Here is an 18,853-nt window from a genome sequence, read left to right as displayed (position 1 = left end):
TTCAGCCAAGATCCATTGGACATCAGCAATGATATCCCTTGTTCCACAGCCTCTTCTGAATCCAGCTTGAACCTCCTGAAGTTCTCTGTCAATGTCTGATTGTAGCCATTTTTGTATTACCTTTAGCAAAACTTTGCTTGCATGGGATAGCAAAGAGATTGTCTGACGATTTCCGCATTCCATTAGGTCACCTCTCTTTGGAATGGGCACAAATATATGGATCTCTTCCAATCAGTCGGCCAGATAGTTGTCTTCCAAATCTCTACCAAACATTAGGAGGAAATAATAAAAAGAGAGCTGCATTCTCTTAAAAAAAAATCCTTTGAGACAATGGACACATATGTGGTTGGATGTTACCTGAAGGGATGTTAAGCCATATATATCTGTATATATAATTTTTCACACATACAATTCAGTGACATTAATTACATTAATTACATTAATTACATCTGGTGCATCCATTCCCACTAGTACCACAAAAGTTTCCATAGTTTTCTACCCCCCTTAGCAGTAGCTCAGAGCCATCCTTTATGCCTTCTCTCTGCTCACCCCTGGTAACCACAAGTCAGTTTTGGTCCATTTGTAAGTTTCATGGGCATTGATGACAGATGGGAGTACACAGTTTGAGTGTGACAGGAGTAATCAACCTGGTCCTTGGCTGTACTGAGACATTATCTCACTTTTTTCTATCTTGTTCCCTTTTCTATTTTTTTTTTCTTTCTAAGTTTTTTCTTCTTGTTTTCCCCTCTTGCTTGTCTCTTCTTCCTCTACTCATTCCCTTTTTACGTTTCTTCTTCCTCCAAATTATCTTTTTTCTGTAACCAGTTAAATACGAAGCTGCATTGATTATTTATAGGATTATTGAAAAATCATCTGCTCCTGCTTTTAATTTTAATAATGTTGTGCATGGGTTAATTTTTGAGACTGCTTGCCTTAAACAACAAACAAAGGGAGTCTAAAGTAGCTTTTAACTTTTGTTTCACTCACTTGCTTGTTCTGTTGAAAAAGTTTGCCTCAAACAATAGAAAAAGTCTATGATCATGGTCATTGGTAAATCCTGATACTAAATTATCTTCTGTCTCTAGTAGTGTTTTCTACAGGGAGCAAGGATACATGTGTAAAAGGGCCTTTTCTTACCTGTTTCTTATAAGAGCAGGGTACATCTTTACCAAGAAGTCAGAGATGTTCCTGTTGGTAAGGTCTTGGAGAATTTCAGTGCTGTGCTGTGTTCTCTGAGGCAATGAGACCCATGTTAATTAATTCAAAAGCTGAGGCCTTAAAGTTTGAGAAACAATTCTTGCAAATTATTTATCCTTCCAATTGCTAGTGAAACAATGAATAAAGCACTGGCATCTCTCTGGTGATGCAGCAGATGTCTCGGGTGGCTCTGTTTACCAATCCACTTACAACAATTGGTGGCTCAAATTTCAAAATAAATCTCTAATCCATTTACTTTGCTCCATTTCAGCTACTACTACCTTATGCCCAGCCACCACCATCTCTATTTTACCAGGATCTCTATAGAAACTCACAAACTGGTTTCCTGGTTCTACTCTTGGCCCACCACAATCCATTCTCCATCAATCAACCAGATTGAGCTTTGAAAATGTATATCAGAACACCCCAATAACCTTACTTAAAGCATGCCAATAAACCTTAGGATCAAGCCGAAACTCATTACAAGAGTCTATTGGGCCCCAAGGAGCTCTGGTGGTACAGTGGTTAAGTGCATGGCTGATAACTGAAAGGTTGGCCATTTGAACGCACTAAACACAGGAGAATGATGTTGCACTCTGCTCTGGTATTGATTACCACCTTGGAAACCCTGTGGCACTGTTCTACTCTGTCCAGTAGGGTTGTTATACCTTGGAATCTACTCAGTGACAATGAGTATGGGGATTAGGCCACCAGGATCTGGCCCTGCCTCCTTGTCTGAGCTCACCTGATGCCACTCTCCCTTCACACTCTATTCTCTCCTCTTCCTCTCCCAGCTTCCCCTCACCCCCCAACTTCCCCTCACTCTTTCCCTCTTTTCACACCCACCCTTACCTCATCCTCTTCTCCCTCTCTTGTCCTCACCCCATCCTCCTCTATTTCTCATATAGACACCTTTCATTCTGCATTGGCCTTGAACTTGTAGCTCTGAGTGGAATATTCCACCAGCAGAGTCTCAGGGCAAGCTCCTTATCATTCAAGTGTCAGTCCGCATTTTACTCCTCAGAGAGGTATTTTAAGTCACTTGCTATTAGAACTCCATACCATTTTATTATGTTCGTAGAACATCTCCATGTGAAATTTTTTTTCAAAAGAATCTGTTAACTTGTTTTTATATGTGACTCCAGAACAACATAAACTCTGTGAGGGCAGAGGGTTTCCCTGACTTGTTGATTCTTGTGTCCCCAGAACCCAGAATAATAGCTGGTATACAACTGAGACACAATAGATGTATTTGTGACACAGATTTTAGAATTCCAGCCATGCTTTACAATTTACAAATCAATTTAAAAACACACATCCAGGACTAACAGCTGCCCTTGACTTGATTCTGATTTGTGATGTCCTGATGTGCACAGAGAACTGTGCCTCACAGGGTTTTCAATGGCTGAATTTTCATTTTCAAGTAGATCTTCCTCCAACAAAGCACTGGGTGGATTTGAACCTCCAACCTTTAGGTTAGCAACTAGGTATGTTGACCATTTTCATCACCCAATGTTGTTTGTTGCCATTAACCATTGAGTTAATTACAACTCATGGTGACCCCTGTATGCAGAGTAGAAATGCTTTTTACAGTGTTTTCAAGGCTGTCACCTTTTGGAAGCAGATTGCTAGACCTATCTTCCAAGATGCCTTTGGGTGGGTTAGAATTGTTAAGTTTTCCACTAGTGCTTAACCATTATACCACCAGGACTCTTCATCTGCTGCTATCGCTGAGTGCCATGGAGGCTTACTGCTGTAAGCTAGTTCAGTCCAAAGACTAGAGAATTCAAAAGTCCATGAGTTTGGCCACCAGATGGCAATATTACTTTAAATTTAGAATCACACATCGCTGTAACCAAATTGTCAGTCATTGACAGCGGGCAAAAGCACTCACCCTGGCACGGTTGCCAACCAGAAGAAGCTAGGAGAATTTTTGGTGTCTCCGCACTACCGCCAGCATACACCATCCTTATAATTTTAATACCTTTCCCTTGTTCTCATTTTATTCCTGCTCTTCTGTGCACTTTGTGTCTCTCATACTAGGAGGAGAACCAACATGTGTTGCATGTCTACTATGTGCCCTGCATTGTATTAAATGATCGAAATGCATTATCTTATTTAATCCTAATATCCTGATGAAAAAGGAATTGTTACTCTAATTTAGAGACTGAGAAACTGAAGCGCAGAAAGGTTAACTAACTTGCACTGGTTACAAGAGCTAAGTGGTAGACCTGCCACTTAGGTATTATTCATCTCCATAACTCTTACTCTTTTCTCCCTGCTCTTCCAGCTGACCATAGCAGCCAGGAAAATGCCAAGTTCCCCTGGTGGAATTCAGGTTGGAACAGTTGCTGATGAAGGGGACAGTTTATGATAAAACATCTTTTTTTTTTTCTAGCTATGTTGCCAAATAAAATACTTCTATAGCTTTATCCCCATGTATACAACTCGGAGTTCTGGTGTGGCACTGTGGGTTAATGCACTGGACTGTAAAGTCAGTTTGAACCACAAGGTTGGCTGTTTAAGCTCATCAGCCACTCCTCAGAAACCCTATACATGGCCGCTAAGAGTTGGAACCTACTCGAAGGCATGTAACAACAATAAAATATTTTAACTCAGGGATGGAACATTTCCAATTCAGACCTTACTACAATTTGAAGAATATTAGAGCAGGAACTTATAGAAAATGGCATCCACCACTTTCACTTTCCGAAATTAGGACAATTTGTTGTGTCAGTACCAAGCCCAGACCCTTGGACTTATTTCAGGCTGAGTGTGTGCTTGGCTGAGGGAGATTGTTGTTATGTACCGTAGAGTCAGTTCCGACTCATAGTGACCCTGTGTGTGGTTTCTGAGGAGCAACTGATGAGTTTGAACCATCAACCTTTCAGTTAGAAGTTCAGTGCTTACAATCCCAGTCCTACAGCACCAGTGAGTGGGATTTTTTGTTGTTAAGTGCTGTTGAATTGGTTCCAACTCATACAACTCAGTATAGGGTTTCCAAGGAGCAGTTGGTGGGTTTGAACTGCTGACCTTGTAGTTAGCAACCCAGCGCTGATCCTACAGTGCTATAAATGTGTGTGAAGCAGAGCAGCTCCTGTGTAGATACAACATTCTATTTTGCTCCCAAAAGAGGCATGGCTAATAGTGAGGAAATGCCGGAGTTAGTCAAAATTACAGGAACTGCTCTGGCTTTTTCCATGACTCTTGGCTGTGGTGGCTTACTAGTTTTCCTCCAGAAATCTAGGGCGGCTGCTACTGTGTGCCATTGAGTCAATTCTGACTCATAGAGACCCTGGGTAGGGTTTCCGAGGCTATAAATCTTTATGGGAGCAAAAAGCCTCATCTACCTCCTGCTGGGTGGCTGGTGGATTCAAACTGCTAACCTTTCAGTTAGCAACCCAATGTGTAACCCACTACACTGCCAGGGCTTCTTGAACCAAGGAAGCACTACTGTAAATCAGTTTCTTCTTGGATTGAGTAGACAGTGTTTGATGGAAAAATGAAGCTTTTGGTCAGTAACTTCCTCCAAGGGGTAGCAGCAGGGCCCTCTGGAAGCTCTTGTGCAAAGACTTTAGGAAACCAGCATTCGTTCCTCACTCAACTACTAATTTAAAATGTAAGTTGGCTAGAGACTCAGGAGGTATTGTTTATTTCTCCAAACCCCTGATGTTTCAGGCAGATTCCGGACTCCCTTTTGTTTCCCAGGAGTCCCTGGATGGTGCAGACAATTGAACATCCAGTTACTGGTCAAAAGCTTGGAGGTCCCTCGGAAGACAGGTCTGGTGATCTGGTTCTGAAAGTCACTGCCTTGAAAACTCTGTGGAATGCAGCTGTACTCGTCATACATGGGGTCACCAAGAGTTGGAGTGGACTCAACAAGTGACTAACAACAGCAACAATAGATTCCTGAAACAGGGTTGGAGGTACCTGAGGGGGTGGGAGACCCCCAGTCCCCTCTGGGCACTCGGGGAGTATGGTCAGCTTCTCCCTGGTGCTGCACTCGCAGGAAGGTGAGGGGTTGTCTGCTGTCCACTTCTGTTTCTGGAACAGATGGAAGATGTTTAGGGACACAGAGGGAGTCTTCCAGGGGGTTGAGTTGCCACAAAGATATTCCCTAATGGAAGAAAATATTTCACAATCAGTCCCCAAAGAGACCAAAATCCACAGAAATGAGAAATAGTGTTTAACTCCCTCCTTCTCATCCAACTGTGTTTTCTTCTTATACTTTTGGAGGTTCATTTCTGCTCTAGTTACATTAGGACTAGGACGTTACAGACTGACCAGGTGAGCCTGGGGGATAATGAGCTCATTTGTGAACTCTTTTTTCTCTCTCTCTTTTTTGATCTTCTAGAGGTTCCAGCTATGGAGACACAGAGCAAATAAAAGAGAGGTCTGAAATTAGTCTATTTTGGTCTTTGTCAATAGGTCTGAAAAAGATTGGATGAGAAAAGAAGTTAAAGCTATATTGGATTTTTAGGATCCCCTGTAGATTATAACTGCCCTCTTTAATTCCCTTCTCTACACTTGTAACAACAATCGACAGTTGGATATAGACAGAATTAATGCCATTCTTGGCCCAATTATGGAGGCCTGGTGTGGTGCTAGACTGCAAGGTTTGGTTTGACCTGCAAGGTCGGTGGTTAGACAGGGTCGCTATGAGTCGGAACTGACTAGACAACACTTAACACCAACACAACAGGTCCAATTATACAATAGCACATCTCCCCAACTCCCTGCCTGTTTGGACTCATTTGAAATAAGTTATGGGAAAGCATATGTTAGCTCAATATAGAAGTTTCTCTACGGAGAATATAGAAAGATGTTGTTGTTGTTAAGTGCTGACAAGTCGGTTCTGACTCACAGCAACCCTGTATAGGGTTTCTGAGGAGCGGCTGGTGGGTTTGAACTGCAATCTTGGGGTTCACACCAACCTTGCAGTACAGTGCTTATCCTACAGCACCACACCAGGCCTCCATAGAAAGACAGAGCTGTCCAATCATGCAGGGCTTTCTAGGGAGTGAACTTTGCACCATGACTGTGGAATAAGAAACTGAGAAAGAGCTGCTATAGATGTGGAAGTGATTCGTGTAATACAAAGCAGGGTTGTGCTGGGGCCTCTCCAACCTAGCAGGGTCTCTGGGATCCCAGGGGGCAGGAATGATCAGGAACTTATGGCAGCCGCCTTTCCTTCAGGCAGCAGTTGCCAAAGCTTGACTTGTTCAGGAGAACTTCTGCAAGGACCGCGAGCCAATCGCTGCCTGGCTCATCCATGCTAGACAGAATGAGAAACGCTTACTCAATGGATATGTGACTAAGAGTGAACATAAGTAGTCAATATGCAACTCAACAAATGTTTATCGAAGGACTGCCATGTCTCAGGCATGAGATACAGCACTGGGACTGTAGAAACAATACAGAATGGGAATGAGGTCGCTATCCAGAGCACACCCAGTGCTTCAATGGCGTAGCCTGTCTTTGCCTCTTAAAGCCGTAGCTTCATTCCACTCCCCTGCATTTTACTTTCGTTTCTCAACCTCAAACAATTCTGGCTGTCCACTGAGGATCACCTTCCCAGGGTGTGGAAAGCATATTAACTTCCTTTCTGAGGACCTCTACCTTTCTGGTGAATGTCCTGAGGAGTGGGAGTCCTGGAGTCCAAAAGGTGCTGATGATCTCTGGGGACAAGTCTATGTACCTGAAGAAGGTGTACTGCTGCCAATATATCCAGGGGTGAAGGGTCAAAGCGGGGTATTCACCAAAAGGAGGGACAATGATAGATAGCATCAGAGCCAATGACATGAAAGTTGCTGGGAGAACAATCTGTAGGAAATCTTACTCCATTGAGTAAGTGTTTCTCATTCTGTCTAGCATGGATGAGCCAGGCAGCAATTGGCTCACAGTCCTCGCAGAAGTTCTCCTGAACAAGTCAAGTAGATGTGGGAACATGGGCTGTGATGTGTGATAGTAAACACACAAAAAAACACACAAACACACACACAGTCTTTTAAACACTTATCCTGCAGCCTCATAACTAGGCTCAGGTGAAGCAAATCTGTCTTTTGGGGAATGTTATAGGCAGGGGAAATTGTGTGAACAAAATAGTATAGGCAGGCAGTATAGAGGAAAATGCAATGCTCTGGTAACATGAAGACTCTGAAGGTAGGCCAATGTTCAGGCAGTGGTTAAAAGGCAGTTCAAAGAACAAGGACATTATTCACTGCTGTCTGGACTACAGTTCTTGCTTTCTCTCTTTTTAATTCTGAATGAAAAACATCAAAAGAAAAAATGGACCGTGACCTTAAAAATGAATGAAACATGACTTTAGCTTTCGCTGTAAAAATCAAAGAAACAATATTAGCATATTCACTAGTACTCATTTTCTTAATTTGGTGAAGCCTAGTACGTACATTCTTGGTAAGAATGTAAGATCAGCACTGGACTTTGAACCACAAGATCAGCAGTTCAAAACAACCAGCTGCTCCTCAGAAACCCCATACAGGGTTACTTTGAGTTGGAACCCACTTGATGGCACTGAACAGCAACAAAAATACATAGAAAGAAGCTTTGTCCCAGAGCGGCTAGAGGAAGAGAAGACCAGCAGTAAAAATCCAAAACAAAAATGGCAATCTGACTGGCTACTACTACAAGAACAAGTAAGCTGTTCTCTGGGGAGCCATCAAGGCAAGCAATCATGTCCCTTCAGGACAAACCCCTCTCCATGACTGAAACTCAAAGGGAACAAACAAATGAACAGGCATGTAAGCTTGTTAGGGACCACATTGATTTACTGGTGAGTGGAAGTGGGGGAAAGGCAGCAATGAAGATGTGGGCTGAGTTCAACCATGTTCCATAGACTCTTGTTGACCTTGAGATGAGAGAGAGAAGAGGAAGAGCTGGTTGGTCCGAAGTGTGGTGAGACCTGGGGATTCATGAGCCCATGGACAAGGTCCTAACCACAGAGGGTTAGAGATGAGAGTGAAACGTCCAGCTGATATGAAGTGAGGGGAGATGCACAAGAACGCCCAAACTTGCAGATAGTACCCATTTGACCTAGCTTTGATGGTGTGATGATCAGAACTTGACTAGAGGAAGATAAAGAAATTTGATAAAGGAAACAAGTGTAAATTGCAACAATTTGATGAACTTGACCTATACTTATGGATGTAGTAGCTCAAAATACCAACCAACAGGGAAGGAGTCTTCACATCAAGGATCAAACCTATCCCCTCTGTACAGAGGATACAGAGTTGATATGGACAAGCAACTTAGACACTGGTTACCTAAAATAGGGGAGGGGGTGCAAATTATAAAGGCATGAAGTGACTGGCTTATAAGTTTTCAAGAGGGAGTTTAGTTTCAAAGTGTGTAGGGGAAGGTAGAATCCCCACTGAATAGTTTTCCTCATGTCTAGACGGTTGTGGAGATGGGGATAAGATTCATTTGATTCAATAATGAGTAATTGTTATCATACCTATTTGCAATAGTCAAAACTGTAAAGGTAGAAGTTTTCTAACAAACAGGGGGAGTAGTTAATCTTACATTCCAGGAAGAGAGGACCCTAGGACTATCAAGAGAGAAGAGCATGAGTGGAACATGGGACCCTAGCCAGAGAAGCAAGGACACCAGAGATGGAGGCAGAGGTGATAGCATGGAGAGATTGAGCAGTTGAGGACTCTAGACTCATGGAAAGAGAAACACTGTGTGCTGGTGGCCAGGAGACTAGCTTTCCAAATGTGCCCTTTGGTTGTTTAAATGATTACATATTCCTGCATGCTTTTTTGTTTTTGTTTCTTTTGTACATCAAAAAGAAGTGGGGGGGGGGAAGAGTTTTGGGGGAAGGAGGAAATGATTCATGCACTAGAGGGTAGACACACATTGACATGGGTGATGGGGCAGACAATATACAACTGGAGGGAGGTTGGCAGACGAAAGATGGGGTGGCAGGAGACCCAGGGAGGAATGCAGTGGTTAAAGTGAATAGAGGTAAATGCTGTCAACTGTTGGTGCATGGAGGGGATTGTAGCCATGGCAATGATAGAATGAATGTAAAACTAATGTTCTCCCATGTAAACTATCACACAATTAACAAAAAAACATTTAAGAAAAAAAAAAAAAAAGAATTTGACAGGCATTAACTCACTTAGTTTTTTCAACAACTCTGAAAGGCAGATACTATTATTATCTCTGTTTTGTACTTAAGGAAACTGAAAGACAAAGAAGTTAAGTGGTTGAGCCAAAGCCACTCAGCAAATTATGTAGCTTTATTTCTGTTTGGTCTGCCTCATTCTAGAGGCTGCATTGCATTCTTGCACTCTGAACCACCACCCTTGGAGACTCTTTGGAACATCTTATTCTGGGTTGATGTTGACTAAATAGTCTTCTGATGTGTAATTGATTCTCTTGAGTGAATCTCCTTAGTAAGAAGGAGTATTTGTGTAGAAAATGGCCCAAATTCTTGATTTCAGCATGTTGCTGTTGTGTGCTATTGAATAGATTCTGACTCATAGAGATCTCATGCGACAAAGTAGAGCTGCCCCCATAGGGTGTCTTAGGCTATAATCTTTATGAAAACAGATCTTTTCTTCTGTGGATCCACTGGGTGGGTTTAAACTGCCAACTTTTCAGTTAGCACCCACAACTAGCATAGCTTTGGATATAAATCAGCATATTTTCATTTTCGTCTTCATTATGTAAGTACCTTTGGGTGAGCTGAGAGAATTAAATGCCTGTATCTGTAAGGCTGAAAAGAACACCTGTGGTTCTTTCCTGTGGTTAGTACCCTTCTCCAGAGACTGCCCTATTCTCCAGCCCTCACTCTGCCGGGATGGCCACTTCTCTTGACTACTACATAACTTAGCTGGTGGACTGGAGAATGTTTGGGCTAGTATATTTAACCATTCAGTGGTAATTCTGGGTAGAACTAGGATCACTTATGTAACAATGAACACGATGTTATCTTTCTGATCTTGGCACCAGCGTCCCCCTAATGAGGATAGAGTCTTTGCTCAGTGATATGCCACTCTGAGTAGAAGGAGGTAATTAGTGGGCATGAGTGGTGTCAGGACCCCAAGGCAGCAACAGAGCTTTCCCTGTAACTACAACCAGAAAACGGAGAGAGGAGTCCAGGAGAGGATTTGAGCTGTGTGGGTGAATGCCTATTGTACTCTCAGAAATGATTTGAGTTCTTACAGGTCACCCCCACCCTCCACAAGACAGTCTTCTGAACTCATGAGTTCATTGTAAGACTATGGAGTTTTGGTAGAAACCATGAGAGGGGCAAGATTGACACATGTAGATGAAAGACTCCCAGAAGCCACATGTCCCTATGGTTTCAAATGCCAACAAATGTACTAAATAGGGGTTCAAAATGATTTTGTCTCTATATCAAATGACCAGGAGACTGTAGATGGTATCTGGGTTATATTTAATATCACCATCATCTTTATGGGGATCACAGTGGCTCTGTAGGATAAGCACTGAACTACAAACCACAAGATTGGTGGTTCGAGCCCACCAACTTCTCCATGGGATAAAAATGAGGCTTTCTGTTCCTGCAAATTTATAGCCTCAGAAACTCTACACAAGGTCCCTATACGTTGGAACTGACTCAAGAGCACTTAGAAACAATAACAATTGTTTTTAAAGACCCTACCAGACCTTCCTTTCTCAGAGGTGGGCAGAGGGGAGTAGAGAGCCTGGTGAAGATGAGAAAAGAGGATGAGAATGTGGTAAAAACAAGAAGCAGGGAAATGGGATGAGGTATTTGTGGATGGGAAGCTACACATCCATAAGAATCCTGATCCATCCACAAGAATCCTGCTTCATCAAAAGTGTTCCCACCCAGACATAACTCATTTTGTCATTCCATTGTTATTCAAAGAATCCAAGAATGATTAATCCCTGTTATTCCAAGTCAGAGCTGAACAGATAGAGGAATAATCTCCTGTTTAATGTTTCATGAATGTGTACTAGGCTTTCTAAATAAGAGTTTGGGGGTGCATAAGGGTACAAACTACACACTCAGCGCCATACCTACAAACACAGGTCCTGACTCAGAATCCTCCGTGACCTTCAGAAAAATATTTGGAGAAAAGAAAAGGAATTTAGTTTAGGAATTCCCACTCTCAGAAAAATTGAACTCAAGCTCAGTTTTGTTGTGTATTGCTTCATAATGGGAAGAAAATCCATATGATTCAATCTGGCAACATCAAAAAACAAAACAAACACAAAATACACACCCCCAATAAAGACCATTATTATCAAGTCCATTCCAACTCATAATAACCCAACAGAACAGAGTAGAACTGCCACATAGGGCTTCCAAAGCCATCAATCTGTACAGAGGCAGATGGCCACATCTTTCACCCTCAGATCAGCTAGGAGGTTCAAACTGAAGACCTTTAGGTTAGCGGTTGAGCACTTAACCACTAGGTCATCAAGAGTTCTTTTATCTAAGAATATAGGCTTCTAGAAATTAAAAAAAAAAAAAATGTATGCACACTGTGAGCTCAACTACATAAACCATGTATGTGTGTAAACAAAGGCAGAGGGAGGAATGCCAAAAATGAAGATAGTTGCCATATTTGGGTGGGGAATTATGACTTTTTGCTTTTACACTACTTTCCTTGAGTGTTCAGCTTTTAAACCAAGCCATCTCTTTTGGCACCTGAGAGAAACCAGCTGGGGATCTCTGCCTTACCTCTTCCAGGGGAGTGTCTGAAATTCCAAAACTGCTGAGTCCCAGGTCAGCTAGTGTCTCCTCCAGCTCCCTAAAAAGGCTGGCATATGCTCTCTGCTTGAAATATTTACTGGGAAGAAGAAAGATAAGTTCTTGACCAATGCATTCCACCAGCTTTGCCTCTGGAACGTGATGATGAACCAGTTTTATCAGCTCGTTTACATCTCCTAGGACAAGAAAAATAGGACTGATGCCAATTTTGTTTTCTAGACTCTAACTGTCTATGTAGGTACCCTACTTTATTTCACGTCCTATTTGGTGGAGGGACACCTAGATACCCAGCAATGACTCCTTTGGAGTACTGTCAACCCGAGAGGTTCATGGAGATGGAAGTCAAAACACTCCACTACTGACTATGCAACCCTACGAAAGTCATGCAACATCCTTGTGCCAGCTTCCTCCTTTTTCAATCACTTGTTCTGTTCCTGGCAAGCTCATGCTACATCGGGCAGGTTAATTCTAGTCTCCTCATCTGTGAAAAGGAGCAAATGAAAGTACCCACTTGCAATTGTTTGTGAGGTTTGAATACACATGGAGCACTTGGAATGATGCCTCATACATAGGTGTTGTTGATGTTGGTAGTTACCATTGAGTAAATTCGGACTCACGGCGACCTCATGTGTGTAGAGTAGAACTTCTTTATAGGGTTTTCAAGATTGTGACCTTTTGGAAGCAGATCACTAGGAGCCTCTGGATGGATTCCATCACCGATCTATCAGTTAGTAGTCCAGCACTTAACTGTTTGTGCCACCAGCTGCCATTGTTCTTATGAATATCCATCATCTTAGGTAAGAAAGCTCTTCATCATTTCTTGTTGCCCATTCTCATTCACCACAAGCCCGAGGGTTACATCAAAGTTGTCTTCATTTTCCTGGTCTGAGACACATGCTTAGATCGAGTGGTCAAGTGAGAACTACTTTTCCTAAATCCCAGACCCATCCCCGGTCTAACTTTTTTGGAGAACTGTACCATTTTCCTTTGGATTACATCTGCCTTCTTAAACAAAGCAAAACTTAATATCCAGGGCCCAGGAAATTCTGAAAGTTGCTGAGGAACTGTGGAGAATGGCCAGAGGGATGGGGTAGGGTTTGTAGAAGGGGCCAGAGGGAAGTGGCAAGTATCAAGTTCTTTCTTGATGTCCTACTACATTAAAAGTTGACTTTTGTACACAGCATATTACTTTAAATAAAAAAAAAAGATAAATTAAAATTATTCATTTCTAATTGAAAAAAAATTTAAAGCATGTATTTGAAGAGCCAGTTTCCTAGTACATTCTCTTGAGAGGTAGGTCAAAGGAAAAGGGGTTCTAGGAACTTCTTGGGCTCTTCCGCAAGTTGTTCTCTTGGAGAATTAAAATCACCCAGTGTTTTTGTTATTTGTCTTTTCCTTCTTTGTTTTTAAAATGACCTATTTCATAGTCTTTGACCCAAATCCTTCTGCTTAGTTGGGTTGGAAGGCTTGTTTTATGTCAAACCTATGAATTGGACTCAATTGTCTTTAGCTCTGGTATGACTTCATACAGAAGCTGAGGAGATCTTTGCGTGAGGAAGTAGCTCTGCCCTGATCGCTCTCTAGGGGTTAAGTTCATTGTTCTCTGAGGAAGGAAATTGAACCTGAAGCTGCTGGATTCCCAGGAATTGTGTCTTCGACGTGTGTGTCAGCCTTTCCAGGTCAGGAGGACTCTCAGCGTCTGGCGAGAGGTCTGTGAGTGTGTGTGGTATGTGGGGGTGTGAGCCTTTCACGGACCTAATTGAGGATTAAAATAATCTTCCCTCCCTTACTTGGGGCACAACTATTTACTCTACTTCTATTTGTATAGCATAGGGATGTACCACATTCCTAATTTTATACAAAGAAAGCAAATGATTTAGAAATGAAGTGAGATTTTTAAAGAAAAACCACCTCTTGATGAAAAAGTTTGAGAACTAGATGATGGTGATGGATGTACAACCCTGAATGTAATTGTTGTTGTGATGTGCCATGGAGTCGGTTCTGACTCATAGCGACCCTGTATAGGGTTTCCAAGGAGCAGCTAGTGAGCTTGAACCATCAACCTTGCAGTTGAAACGTCTTTGCATTAGTCCACAGCACTGTACCAGGACTCCTGAATGTAATTAATGACACTGAATTGTAGGTTAAAATAGCATATGTTTTGTTATATATATTTTACCACAATAAACTGAAAAAAAAGACAAATCATCTCAGCCAAGCAGGCCCTGCTTTCCTACTTGATTTTGGTGGGCCATGGTCATCAAACATACTAATATCCAGTTTATTTCCTTATCAAAACATGTTTTTACTAAGATTTCTCCCAGTGCAAATATTCAGAAAACAGAGAGAGAGAGACACTTGAAGCAGTCTGAGGAAAGAAAGCAGCCACACAGGAATGCTGTTCTAAAAGATGTTTTCATACTGATCCCAGTCTGTCCGCGCCAAGAGAAGGTCAGAAAACAAACACTGACAATAAGCTCTCAGCTTTTTCTCTCAATTTTTAAGCACAGTACATAAATACTGTCTCGTTTTCTTGTTTTACCCAGACTTCCAGTAGAACAAAGGGGCTTCAAAACTTCCATTATCTTTTCATTCCATTTTCCACAAATTTTCTGAAGCTTCTTCATATATTCCTCAGATTTAGGAAAATTATGTGCTAAATAAGGAATTGTTCTTTTTCATTGATAAGCAGATGTTCCCCGGCCCCGCCGGGTCAGTACATAAGTTAAGCTTCACTTCTACTTGGAAATATGGGATGTGTTGTATTCCATTTGCAAAGACAACCCCTCCTCCCCTCATCCTCCAGTAGGAGGGGCAGGTGTACATTAATCAGGAATGGAGGTTGGTGAAGACTTTGGATTCTTCAGGGCAAGTGATCACTTCTTCAATGATAGCCCCTGTGTGGCATCTCTGTGAATGTGGGGACCCCTTAGAAGACTTGTTGTTGTTGTTAAGTGTCATCAAATCAGTTCTGACTCATAGCAACCCTGTATAGAATTTTCGAGGAGCTGCTGGTGTATTTGAACCGCCGGCCTTGCAGTTCCAACCAACTTTGAAACCCAGTGCTTATCCTATAGTGCTATACCAAGAGTCCCTCACTGAGCATAGGATGTGTGCTATCACACAGATATCCTCCATGCGGTGCAGTCTCCGACTTCCTGTGAAGTGTACTGAAGACTGTACGGCAATGTCTCTCCACCAGAGGGCCCCACAGCCACCTTTAGAAGCGGCTCCCTCCTGCCACTTAGGAATACCATCTGAAGACAGGGGCACTAAGGCTGCAGAAATGGAGGCTTGATATGATCAAAGGCTCAGAGTGAACAAAGACTGGATTCCTTGTTAAAGAGAGAGGGTCCACGAGGCTGTGACTTTTAAAATTCCTTTTGGGACTGGAGGAGGGAGGAGGAGAAGAAAACTCAAAGGAAAAACCAAGCAATTGCATGCTGTTGGACTTGAGAAGTACATAGAGTTCTTTCTTTGTTCTCATTAAACTGCATCACAACAGGACACACCCAACAATACTGAGAGATGGTAGCCAGAAATGAGGTATGGCTGGTACCGGCCCTTACCGTCCAAGACTTGTTCTGGAGTTAGCACATCAACACGGGCTGGACACCTGATGCAGGAACCCTTAGCTGCGCAACTGCAGGTTTCCTACAACACACGACAGGATGATTGGCAAGAGGCACGTCATGGCAGATAGCATCTCCCTGATACCAGATGTTGTTCCTGCCATGCTGTTTGTTTCTCACAGCCAAGTATGTGCAATGCATTTTTTCCCCCTTGAATTTTAATCTCCTAATTCATCTGAGCAGTCTGAGGGTGTGTCTACTTGATTTTATCCTGGAGAGCATGTGAGTCCGGCACAGAAGAGTAGACCTCTAAGGTTCTCTTTGGCACGTCATTATTTATGTGGCAGGTATAGGTTTGCCTGTGCAAGTGTTCTGTTCCTCCCTCCCCATGGTGCATGCAAGCCTGTGGAAATCTACCCAGGATAGTAAACCCCAGCCGCAACTGGACCCTTACATTAGAAAGGCCAGGAGCATAAATAATGCTACAATACAACAATCATGACACGCTGAGTGAGGAATGCCTTTTCTCAAGGAGGCCACAGCACATTAATAACACATTCTCTCACTATCTTCACCGCTGCCCTGTGGACAAACATACAAGGAATTAAATATTTGCCTAGGCTGTCCACCTTGAGGCCAAGAGCTGATCCCAGGTCTCCTAATGCTGAGGTGGTCCCTAATAATGTGTGTTATTTTTTATTTTTCAAATATCATTTGTCATTTTTTTAGACTATAGTCCATAAGAGTTTTCAAATCTGCTGCACAGGAACTTTTTAAAGTATTGAGAGCAAAGATGTCAGCTTGAGGACTAAGGTGCACCTGCCCCAAGCCAATGGTATTTTCAATAACCTCATATGGATGTGAAAGCTGGACAGTGAATAAGGAAGACTGTAGAAGAATTAATGCCTTTGAATTGTGGTGTTGGAGGAGAATACTAAAAGTGTCATGGACTGCCAAAAGAACCAATAGATCTGTTTTGGAAGAAGTGCAGTCAGAGTGCTCCTTGGAGGCCAAGATAGCTAAACTTCGTCTCTCATACTTTGAACATATTGTCAGGAGAGAACAGTCGCTGGAGAAGGATGTCATGATGGATAAGGTGGAGGGTCAGAGAAAAAGAGGAAGACCCCTAACGAGATGGATTGGCCAGGTGGCATCATTGATGGCCACAAGTGTGGCAGCGGTAGTGCGGTTGGCCCAGGATTGGACATTGTTTCATTCTGCTGTGCATGGGGTCGCTATGAGTCGGTTCCAACTCGATGGCACCTGACAACAACAACAACAATATAGTCCATAAGGAGGTTTTCTTTTTAACTTTCTTTACTAATGGAACTCAGGTTTACTAGAAAACATAAATGATGGAATGAACAGAAAGGAAGATTAAATAAAGATTCTTCTTAAAACAGCACATCTGTGCTCCACCCTACAGTGTGGGGTAACTGGGTATTCTGAGTCTATTCCAACTACGACACCCCCATATGTCTCAGAGTAGAACTACGCTCCTTAGGGTTTTCAGTGCCTGTTTTTTTGGAATTAGATCACCAGGTCTTTCTTCAGAGACATTTCTATCAGAGCGAAGACTCAACCCTCCAACTTTTGGGTTAGTAGCTGAGCGTATTGACCATTTACACCACTGGAGTGTAGTCTTCTCAAGCTATTTAAAACTAGTGATTGCATGTTGGATTAATTTCTCTGCAGAAGGGTTCAAATGCCCATTTATCAAAATCTGCAAAAGATCCCAGAAACCAAGAAGCGAGTTCTACCAGCTGGAGCCTGATTTGGGAAGAAATGCCAGGAATAGCAGTGCCACACTCTAGTCCACCTAGGTGGGGCTCCTTTCCTGGACAGACATGCACCTCACAACCTCTTGTTTAACTCTGGATGTTCTTCATCTTGCGCACCAAGGTGAGGTAGAAGCCCATGCCAAAGCAGTTCTTCAGGAAGAGTGGGGTGCCGGAGCAGTAGAGCCTTCCCTGGGAAATGATGGCAAGCTGTCCCTGAGGAGGTCTGCCTCATCCATGTGGTGCGTGGACATGATAATGTTTCTGCCTGCAAGGAAAGGGCTGGCCAGGCAGGCAGTGGGCCAGGGCCTGGTGGTAGAGGGTGGCAATGCATACAGCAGTCTCCTGGTGACACACTAGCACAAACTGGGAGTTAACCAATAAAAACAAGGGTGCTAATTGTGCAGCAAATTTCAGGATATTAGAATAGTAATGACAACCATAAATACTTGTCTTCTTGTTGTTGTTAAGTGCCCTTGAGTCAATTTCAACTCATAGTGACCCTGTATAGGGTTTCCAAGGAGCAGCTGTTGGGTTTGAACTGCTGACCTTGTGTTTCAAAATCCAGAGTTGACCCAACAGCGCCACACCAGGAGTCCTGGAGACAAGGGTATCTAGCACCCTATATATTAGAAAGCACTGTCACAAACAAGATCCTCTCATCAGGTATAAGACCTGAATCAAATACATCACAATATACAGGACATATATGGAGATCCATATGTTCATTTGCTAGATCATGAATAATCTTTTATAATCTTTGCAAAGAACACACACACACACACATGCATTTATATTCTTTCATCTGATGGGGGTTTCAGAATGTTCTATTATTTTTTATTTCATTTTCCCATGAACTTTTTGAAGCCCTCTTGTACTAGCTAGAGACACCATTCAAAGGAAAAAGTAACGTGGATTTTCCAGATGGCAATTCTTCAGGGAAAAGCATGGGGAAATAATGTGCAAAGAGAGTGACTGGGGAATCTTGGGTTTGACCATAGGGTTGACCCACACTGTTGTTCTTTCAGGCACTGTGAGCTCTGGTTGCTGTCTCTTCTGGATCTATGCCTTCTGGCTGGAAGGTGATATGCTAGAAGAGGAATTTTGAGACATTCCTGTCTAGAGCAATCCTTTGTAGCACTGAGTACCCAGCATGCAACTCTCACACGTGGTCCTGAGTGGCCACCCCACAACTATGGAGCTTCCTAACATTTTTATAGGTGATTTGGGTACACTTAACCACAAAATAATTTTTCTTATAGCCGTACTATAGTCTAGACAGAAGGGCTGTAGGATGAGAAAACTTTCTAGAATATTCTGGGAAGTAGGGTGTCAAAGACTTCGTTCTTCTTGGATCAACTATCAACACTCACAGAAACAGCAGTCAAGAAATCAAACGACGTATTGCATTAGGCAAATCTGCTGCACAAGACGTTTTTAAAGTGTTGAAGAGCAAAGATGTCAGTTTGAGGACTAAGGTATGCCTGACCCAAGCCATGGTATTTTCAATAACCTCATATGCATGTGAAAGCTGTACAGTGAATTAGGAAGACCATAGAAGAATTGATACTTTT

General features: G+C 42.5%; 1 protein-coding gene across 1 annotated transcript in view; it reads right to left on the bottom strand.

The window, feature by feature from the left end:
* ABCA4 (ATP-binding cassette, sub-family A (ABC1), member 4) overlaps window positions 1–18,853 on the bottom strand; it is a gene marked incomplete at its 5' end in the record, with an annotated part of 210,699 nt that overhangs the window by 49,118 nt on the left and 142,728 nt on the right. The window contains 5 exon segments of the mRNA XM_006831046.1: window positions 11,233–11,281; window positions 11,900–12,105; window positions 15,499–15,583; window positions 17,355–17,491; window positions 17,494–17,547. Of these exon segments, the coding sequence (XP_006831109.1) occupies window positions 11,233–11,281; window positions 11,900–12,105; window positions 15,499–15,583; window positions 17,355–17,491; window positions 17,494–17,547 (531 nt within the window).

The sequence above is a fragment of the Chrysochloris asiatica genome, unplaced genomic scaffold (assembly GCF_000296735.1).
Source record: "Chrysochloris asiatica unplaced genomic scaffold, ChrAsi1.0 scaffold00002, whole genome shotgun sequence".
In the NCBI taxonomy this organism is placed as follows: domain Eukaryota; kingdom Metazoa; phylum Chordata; class Mammalia; order Afrosoricida; family Chrysochloridae; genus Chrysochloris; species Chrysochloris asiatica.
The sequence above is the reverse complement of the archived record's forward strand: the minus strand, read 5'-3'. Positions and strand labels throughout refer to the sequence as shown.